Source organism: Diceros bicornis, chromosome 4, assembly GCF_020826845.1.
Source record: "Diceros bicornis minor isolate mBicDic1 chromosome 4, mDicBic1.mat.cur, whole genome shotgun sequence".
In the NCBI taxonomy this organism is placed as follows: Eukaryota; Metazoa; Chordata; class Mammalia; order Perissodactyla; family Rhinocerotidae; genus Diceros; species Diceros bicornis.
The window spans coordinates 95234060-95243851 of NC_080743.1; the positions used below are offsets into that span (position 1 = coordinate 95234060).

Here is a 9792-nt window from a genome sequence, read left to right on the forward strand (position 1 = left end):
GGAGTCCAGGATAAATCTAAAATTTCTGAGTGTTACATTCATGTGTTGTGATCACGGAAAAGAGGGAAAGCTATAAGAGGATCAGGTTAGGGAAAGAGAACTCATTAGCGCCATGTTTTGCTGTTTTCGAGGTTGAAGCACTTCTGTGATGTTCGAATGGAAATGTCGAATAGGTAGCTGCATATATGGATCTGCGGCTCCAGGGGGACCCTGAAGCTATAACCTGGGAGTCATTAGTACACGGATGGTTATGGAAACGGTGGCCTAGAGGAGACCTCCAAGCAAAGGGGGAAGGGGAGGAAAGAGGGCCTAGTCCTTAGATTGGAAAGGAGATCCACTAAAATGGGGAGCTCATTCTATATTTAATAAGCATTTACTGAGCACAGGCAACAGTTAGGCAGCTGTCCCAGTGGTATATGACTGCTGTAATTCAGACCAGTATTTAGGGAAGTAGCACTGGTAGAAAATGGAAAGAAAAGTCACAAGGTACATAATTATTTAATGTCACCTCCCAGTCTAGATTAATGGTGATGTGTGTCAATGCCCAGGTATAAAGGTTTAGATTCAATACCTATTTCCATTGGAACTTTCAACTTCATATATTTATGAGTTACCTGAGAAAGAAACAGAACGTTAACCAGTTCCCCAAACCTCTATTACCAAGAAGTCTCTAACTAAACTACTATAAAATGAACTATCAGAGAGGAAAAATACATGAAAATACCTGGTACATTACATGTCACTGAGCTCAACAGCCCTCTCCTTTTGTGGGGATTCTAGAAAACAGTACTTAGGGGGCTTCTGCAGCCTCTAGGCACCAGTTTTCTCTGTAGCACACAGACCTTGCACAGCCAGGTGGGGCACAGGGAATGCAAAGAAGAAAAGGACGGTGGACAAAGTCAGGAGGCTGCAACACTGACTCCCCTACCACCCACCCGGCCCAAGCCACTTCCACCAAGCCCTCCGCAGACTAGCATGAGTTTGTGTGCACAAATACAAGGGAAACTTGAGAAAACGTGGTTCTCTGTACATATCCGAAGTGCTGGCTAGGCCTTGCACTTTGCCCATAGTCAAGCTGATTAAACTTAGCATTTCCTGGCTCAAATTTTGATTGAGTCGGGCCCCTTGGCCTTTAAGTTGTATTTCTGAATCCTCCTTGAAAAGATTTGGCCTCCCCATACATATTTAGAGTACCGAGAGAGCACCTGTCTGTTTTTATGCTTATTTATAACTACATCACCTTCCAGCACTGTGGGGTCCTTTAAAATATAATGACATGACTGATGATGAGAAATTAAGTGAACAGGGTGAATGTTCTTACTCTCAAACGTGTGCGGGAAAGCAATTTCCCTTGCAGTTCTGGCCTCGTGCTTCTGTTTCTAGTGAACACTCAAGCTCAGATTATCTTGGAAGGTGTGCATTCACCACCATCTGTGCTAAGACAAAATATTCATCCTCACAGTTTGTTGTTCCCAGTGTTGCCTTGTCTTGGTGACCTCCAACGTCAGGGTGTAGTAAGGAGAGAAGCAGAAAATCCCAAGATTTACAGAGGGGGGTTATGAATTTATCCTCGCACGTCCTGTAGGTCCCTTGAAACTCTTCCCCAAAAAGGGAGGATCAGTGGAGGCCAGGAGCCAGATGTGGGGATTGGAAACGGCTGTGGGCGCCCTAATTGCAGGCACACTCAAGACTTGGGGCAGCCATTGTTCGTCCTTTGAGGGAAAGAGGGTTACCCTAAAAAACGCCGGGGCCTAAGGCTCCAGCGGCCAGTGTACGGCCCTACCTGAAGACTCCAGGCACTATGAGGGTTTCAGCGGCTGTTCTGCAGCATCTCACTAACACTGCCACCTCTCAGTCTCTCAAATCTGCCCCTTTCTTTAGATACTCGAAGTTCCCATGCAGAAATGTCTCACTCACCTCCACAGGGACAAACTCTATCCTTCCCCACGGAACCCAGGCATGAGCCCTAGCACCCACCGACCCAGGGTCATCTAGTTCCACTGCTCTCCTGCCCCTTCCTGCTAACCCTGGAGTCCCGACCACCCCCATTTCAAAGAGGAAGACATGAGGCCTACCAGCTGCCTCTATGTTTCCGTTATAACGCGTGTGTAGCAATATATTTATGCAGTCCCTGGAGCCACTTCACGCTATTGATATTTCCCATCTCTTGCTACTTGTGCAAAGGGGTCTTCCAGCACGTCGCCTCCTGCCGAGGTCCAAGGGTTTTTGAACGCAGGATAGGTCCCAGCCCAGGCCTAGGAGGAATACGCCCCCTTTCGGCAGGAGAAGACAAGGAGAGGCGCGTCTGGCGAGGCTCGCGGGCACATTTCACGCGGCGAGAGCTGCGCCCCAGCGCCCTTGGCACTTGGAGGACGGGGCGGAGGGGGGGTGGGGGTGTTGGCATCTTTGTCCCGGCCGACATGGAGAACATTAAAATCTAAGATACTGTGGGCTCTGTTTTAAAAGTTAAAATTCTTCACTGAATTACTGAATTAATTCTCTCTGGCCCTATTTACTCCCTCCCCCGCCGTCCACCCCTCCCACCCCCGCAAAAAAAGGTGAGACTCAAAGGGATCCTGCTGTTACCGCCGAGTGCGGTCTCCATTCCATGGGAGTTTCGGTAGTCTCTTCTCGCCCGTCCATTAAGAAAATTTCCAATCGCTTGTAAATCACTCCATGAAAGCAAACAAAACAGGAAATAGAGGACCTGTCCTTGTCCCTTCTCATCGGATCTTGGGGATTCAAATTAATACACATTTTTCAAATTTATTCCTCATTTGGAGCTGAGTCTGGGGAAATCAATAATGGTAAAAATAAGCCCCCAAGTTCTTCGGAATTAATGCTCCCTCATTACATGGTGCAGCGAAGGGACTGGGGCATCCAGTACCCGAAGACTGCATTCTGGTCATAACTCAGATCCTTATTCCTATATTTGAGAACTGCGGGAACAGCAGAATCCTTAAGATTCCGAAAGTCCTCAGAAGTCTTCTGAGATGTCACTTGGGTACGTGATTGATATGTTCTGACATGTTTTCTTTAATAAAATTTCCTTAACCATCCACCACTTGTGTCTTTGTTCCCCTCCCCTCCCCTCCCCTCCCCTAAAGTGGCTATCGCCCCTGTAATCGGCTTTCCAGATATTTTCTCATCAAGAAAAGTGGTTCCAGGACAAGTGAAATGTAGTGTTTTTTTAAGTCTTAACCCTAAAATCGATAGCCCATAATTCTCTGTGCGACTACTTCCTTGAGACTGCCTCACTAAATTAGACAAAGGACGACGCCAAGAATCTACTAATATTCAGACCACTGTGGAGATTTCTTATTCAAAAACTTCCACACGTGGAAAACAAAACCGACGCCTGTCCTTCCTCAGACGTCTCGGCAACTTATCTCCGCATTTATTGATTTAATAAGAAACGGAATTTAGAGAAAAGGAGGTTGTGGCAGTTTGTTGATATTATTGTTACCGTTTGAGATTGTTAGTTTTTAATTGAGTGCTGTTAGCCTGCTCACCAAGCTATTTGATTTTACAAGAATCCAAATTCCTGTGGAAAAATAATAATGCTGTTGACATATGCATCCTCTGTGTATTGTTGAAAAGGGACTTCAAGGACAGCAAAACGATGGGAGTGATCCTTGGTCCCGCGTCAAATTAAAACACAGAATTCGACAAAGAGCGCCCAATCGGATTACAATGGCGGGCACTCACAGGTAGTTCAGTAAACGTCTGGACACCAAGCGGCCACAGGGAGTTGGCCCCTTGTCCAAATATTCCCTATAAATGTCTAATCTCTAGCGCGGAGGAATACTCCGAGGGTACTGCTGGTTGAACTTACGAACGGCTTGGATGGAGGATGCTGAGCTCTCACGTTTTGCTTTTTCACCGGGGGCGGTTCGTCCCCAAAAAACTCTTCCACCCCCTGCAAAAAATAAGCAAAACGCAAGCCTTATCTCTTTCTCTAGAAACACACTTCCCCGATTTCTAAAAGTCGTTCCTCCCGTGGGTTCTTCTGACGTTACCTTTCCTGAAGGGTAAAAAATAAATACATACGCTCAGAGCCGTGGAAAACCAGCACCGCCAGGAGCAGGAGGCACGCGGAGGCCGCCGCGCACGCACAGGCGCGCACGGATTTGTAACCCGCGTGTCGCCGCGGCCCTGGCGCCCCGCGGGGGGGAACGGTTCTCCCCGGGCGAGAGGTCTGCTTTGGTGGTACGCCTTGCAGAAGGAGGGAGCGGGTAAACAGGGTATAGCAGAGGAATTGTAAAAGAAACATGTCTTTTTAAAATAAGAATCAAATTGGTCTAGGGATCCTCGTAGTTGAAAATCTACAGATGCCATTTAAAAGTGAAAAAGGGTCCCGGAGGTGGCTGCTGGCCCAGAGCGACGTTCAAAACCTGGATCTGAGCGGATCTGAGCCACTGGAGTAGAAGGTATTGTTGGTTCTGAAGTTGCTGGGGGGTTTTCTCAGAGGACAGGAGGTAGGGTGACATCTTGTTGGTTTGGAGATGATTTATTCCCTCGTGTTGTAAAATCTAAAATGACGCCCCTGGGAAGACGAAGCAACTGCAGGGATCCATGTGACCCACTGCTGCCCGCTTGACGCCCCTACACTCTGACCTGAGCGTGCCTGGGAAAAGGTTAAGGTCGCCGAGCCAAAATGCATGGCTGCGCAACGCCTAAGGTACGGGAGAGGCGCTCCGGAGTTTGGAAAGGGCTTCATCGGTGAAAGGAACGATGGAGGCAGTGACTCACTGTCTCCTCGAGTTGGGGGATCTGAAGACCAGGGATATTGGCAGTCTGGGGCCTCGGACTTTACAGGCCCAGCACCGCGACACGTCAAACTCCAAGGGGCCCTAGGCTCCAGAGGGGGTGTGAGTCACTAGATTGTCAATTGCTCCAAAATATTAAGAGGAGTCCATCCAGTCCCCTGCCCTGGTATGTAAGATAAACAGGATTCACTAACTCTTCTCTGGACTTGACGTTCCACTTTGGGGACTCAGTGACTTCCTTTGATCCTGGATTTCACTGCCTCCTCTAAAGAGAAAATTTTTTCAGGCTACTCTTAAAAGGATATGTTTCTTTGACTCCCCCTTGAATCGAGAAAATTGAGGCCCAGATTCAGAGTGCCAGCACCGGCTCCAGGGCCCCAGGGTGGTGCCGCGTAAGAAAATTTCTGGCGCCATAGTAGTTGCAAATGCTGAAACTCCACGGGAATTGACATTCTGATGCGAATTCCAACTGATGAGCGCGCTAGAGAATGTTCCCGCTCCCCTGGGCATTTTTCTGGCGCAGATGAGTTGCCTGGAGCTGGGCGCCAGGGACTGTGGAGCGCGGCTTGGGCGGGCGATTCCTTCGCGCCGCGTTTACACCTCTCCCTTTGTGACAAATCGATTTCCCGCGCCGCTGTTCTGCATTTGCGTCCCGCCGCGGCCCGAGGCCCAGCTGCACCCAGTCACACTTAGCACTGGCTTGTGAGTGTGTGCGTGTGCGCGCGTGTCTAATTGACTTTCCGTCTACCTTTTTATGACTACATGTGTTTCCAACAAAAGGTCTTATTAGGACAATCTGGTTTCACTAATTTAGAGTTTGGGAACGTGGAAGGCAGGCGCTTTTTTTTTTTTTTTTTTTTTCTTTGAGATTTTGCAGAAGTTCAGATTAAGAAATGACAGCGGGATGCACCAGTCTGCCTATTTTTATGACCTGTTCCTCTTTCCTCTCCCTGACTACCCTGTTCTACCACTACCTCCCTTCACTCCACACTCCCCCATTAGCCACTGGATTCCTAACAGTGATAAAAAAACCCTTTCTTCAAACACGAGGTATTTGAACCCAGAAGATTGAAAAATTTTACTGGGCTGGGAGAATCAGTAAAAGGGAAAAGAAGTCGTTCTACAGATAGGAAAGTGGAATGAATGTCAACCCAAGGGGAAACAGAATAGCAGTGGGGGGTGCAGGAGATCAGCAGGAAGCCCTCACTTCCAACAGTACTTAGCTAAGGTCGGCCCAGGTTGCATTTTGAAAATGTTTAATATTAGTGATCTAATATTGCAGGTGTAAATGGAGTCTGTTTTACTAATTTCAGCCAAAAAGAAAATTTAGGAAGGATCTGTTTCTGTATAGCTGGATGAGTAAAAGATGTCTTCTAAATGTGCCCCATCTTTCTGAAGGAGCTAATGGCTTCCCACTCTGGAGTAGATTCCCAGCAGGCTGCAAGGAGCGCCTGACTCTTGGCGCGGTCCTCTGTCCCTGCAGGCTCCGAGCCCGGCTCTAGCTCTCTGCCTGGAGACTCCTCTCTACCCTGATGCACAGTCTCAGCCTCACTGTCCACGGCAGACTGGAGGCCCAGGTGGCCCCACCGGTCCTGACTTCCAAGTAGCTCACAACAGCTTCCTGGGCAACTCCTGGTGGGGGCCCAAGAACTAAGGACACGGGTCCTCCTGGGTACTTGCTATCGCCCAATTTACCAGACCCTCCTATTCTCATCCTAGAGATGGAGAAGGAGGTTGAGGAAACACTGCTTCTAAAAGCAACAGCTATTTGCTAGAATAGGCCTGGCCATCTCTAGAAAGCAAGGCCTGTTGTGTGGTGTGTGTGTGTGTGCGCGCGCGTGCGCCCTTTCTGGGCTACTTTCCCAGCCCCAGGTGTCGGTCACTTCTTCCCCATAACTTTGCTCTGCATTCTTCCACCTTCCAGAACTGTATGTTCATCAAGCTTCCTCAAGCATCCTCTCCTTGGCTGGCCTCTGAACCTCAGTTTCCTTTGGGGGTCCACTAGGCCTCATTACTCCTTGAAACTCCGAAATCTGCTGAAGTATCAAGCGGGCATGTTCCCAGAGGTCTCATCCCCTTCCCTCTGGACACACAGTCCCCAACTCCACCAGCTACGCTTTGCTTGTCCTCGCTTGCCCTGGCGGTTGCCACGTGCGCAGCGCAGCCTCGGCTGCGCCAGGCCTGTGTCTCGCAGGAGCCATCCCTGGGCTGCCTCCTCGCCACCGTGTGCCGCCTCTGCCTCAGCTTGCCGGCACTTCCCAAATAGCCTAGCCTGCTCGGTACCCACTAGAAGGCCACCACGAACCCGAGCTTCCTACTCTCGGCATCCACTCGGAGCCAAACGACAGGAATGGTCAGCATCCCTCCAGTCCTGTAGTATCTAGCACCCACCAAGGCCAGCGTGGGCCCAGGGCTTGCCGTGGCCACTGGCCTTGAGCCTGCTTTTCACATCACTTAGCTTGCTCTTGGGGCAAAGAAACAGTGGCTGGTCTCTCCCGCCCGTTTCTTCATGACCCTATTTTCTGTTGTGGGTCCAGCCTCCAGTTCTCCAAACAGTGATAAATGTTACGGTGAATAATTAGCCACAGCGAAACAAGAACAGCAGAATGTGCAGAATTAGTGAAGCTGGGTGACAGGCACATGGAAATTCAGAATACTGTTCTTTCTACTCTTTGTATGTTTAAATTTTCCCTAGTAAAACTTTTTAAAATAATCATATTATTTCGCAGTGCAATTTCTTGGAGCTAAAAATGTCTATGCAAACAATTAACTCATGCTGTCTGCCCGGGCAGCATGAGCAGCTCCCTCAGGCACCAAAACCCTCAAGGACGCCTGTGCCTCTGTACCTAGCCATTACGCAGGACTTGAGGACGCTGGGTCTTCACTCCTCAGAGTTGGCCATCTTTCTCTAGTGACAGGCCAGGCCAGACTCCCCGCTGCCCTCTGCCTTTGCCAGTAGTAGAGTGGATCAGCCCTAGTGGGCTTTTGGGTAAAAAACACTGAGGGAAACCCAGGCCTGGACCAAGGATGCAGGGCGAGGAGCTGGAGGCCTATGGGAGAAAGGGGCTCTCCCTGCGGCCTACTTTATCCCGGCACCCCCACCCCCCTCCAGTGCTTCCACCACTTTGCCCAGGCCTTGCTTCCAGCTGTTTCTGGGTCGGGTTTGCTTTGTCTATCTATTTTCTGAGAGTCTAACATTGGCAATGTTTTTTGGAAATGACAGAATGCCTGCCGGCCCCCTGGTTCCGCAGGTTCCAAATATGAAGATAAAATAGCAGTCAGCAAATAATAGTATGGAAAGGGATCAGCTTCGTTTTAAAACTTCCAGCCAAGTTCAGTCTCCTGCAACTTTGAGAAGGAAATATCTAGTCCCATGTCACCTGGGATAAGCCAGGTGACAGGTCTGTTATAGATTCTGGGACATATGGATACACTTGGAGTCACATTTAAGGCACGGTATAATAACGTGAGGCTGGATTTCCATGGGGGCAAGATATCAGTCGAGGAGGATGCGGAAGATGGACTGTGCGTGGACTTTTCTGGAGGTCTTGGGGCCAATAGGGAGAGCTCCTCGAATGTGACACCGGGCTCAGCATCGGAGCCGGCGCTCCCCCAGCGCATCTCTCTTGTGCAGGATCATGCGGGACAGGAGCTCGGGTTTCACCCCTAAAGGACACTCCCTTTGCTTCGCCTGAATCTTCCCGAGTCATTCAGGCGTTTGACCTTGCCGGGAGCCTCCAACCCATTTGCAGGTGGAGGCAACAGCAGAGGACGGAGAGCAGCTCCTGCTGCTCGGGCCAGGCGCTGCAGCGCGGCCGCTCCCGCTGGCCCGGCTTTCGGAGCCCGCGCGCTGTGCGCAGCGGGGCAGCGCGGTCTCGCTCCCTGTGCTCGGTTCCCGCCGCCCCCTCGGGCCTGTCTGCCCGCGACCCCGCACACGCCACCTGGGAGAAGCCCTCCCGACCCGACTCAGCATCTTTGACCCGTTGCCTTCCCAAACCGGGCGGGCTTCCCTAGTTTGCACCTCTCTGGGACCCTTTCCCAGCCCAGCCCTGTCGCCCCGCAGGCGGGAAGATCTGGGCGCCGTGCTCGCCCGGGACGGAGAGGCAGCCCAATCGGCTTCAGCGAGAGTCCGCTGCCGGCGGGCAGAGTCCCGGACCCGGACCGCAGGGCCTCGGAGCCTCCCTCCAGCGTCTGCCCTGGCTACTCCCTCGGTGGAGCCCTCCTTTTCTCATCCTGTTTCCCCTTCTGTGGCCGGCCCTTCCTCCGGCCACTGCCACCACCTCTCCTTGTCTCCCGACTTTCTCTCCCTGGCCCCGGGCGGCCTCCAGCCGCCCAGCCCGGACCCCTGCCCTCGCTCCGGACACACAACCCCGCGGGCATGCGCCCCTCACTCACTGTCCTGCTGCGGGGTGTCGCTGCCGCTGGTGAGTCCCGGCGACTCCAGTAGGCTCCGGCCCGCCTCACCCACGCTCTCGTCCGCCTGCGCCGCCACCATGTCCCCCGCTTCCTCCAGGTCTAGCAGGTGACTGACGGAGAAGTTCTTTTTCGCCTGCAGGGTGTCGAGGTTGCCCGGGCTGTCCAAGCGGCCGCCCAGCGCCGGTTGCCGCTCCAGAACGTGCCCGTAGCTGGAGGTCATGGTCTCCCCCTCCGATCCCACCCACCCCCCTCTTCCCGCTCGAATCAACACCAAACGCTGTGGGCGCGAGGGGGGAGAGGAGCCGAGTGGGGAAGAGAGAGGGGGGAGTGGAGAGAGAGAAAGAGGAGGGGAAGGACAAAAAAAAGTGAAAAGAGGGCGGGGGACCCCCTTCTGCAGAGCAGAGCGTTCTGCACCAGCAGCCTTCGACAGCCTCGGTTGCTTTCCTGAGGCCAAGTCCGGCGCGGTCCAAAGAGATAATCCACACCAAAAAATAAAATTAAAAAGTCACCCTATGTTCAAGTCAGGAGAAAAAAATTCCTTCGAGCTCTCCAAAAGCGTCCACACGCACACACTAAAAATAATAAGGGGGAGAGAGGAAAGGGGAGG

At 51.7% G+C, this 9792-nt stretch overlaps 1 protein-coding gene across 1 annotated transcript in view; it reads right to left on the reverse strand.

Moving 5' to 3' along the window:
* PRRX1 (paired related homeobox 1) overlaps positions 1-9405 on the reverse strand; it is a 67743-nt gene extending 58338 nt beyond the window's left edge. Inside the window, exon 1 of the mRNA XM_058540092.1 lies at positions 9165-9405. Coding sequence (XP_058396075.1) covers positions 9165-9405 — 241 coding nt within the window. The remainder of the gene's footprint in view (positions 1-9164) is intronic.
* Between the last annotated feature and the right edge of the window lie 387 nt (positions 9406-9792).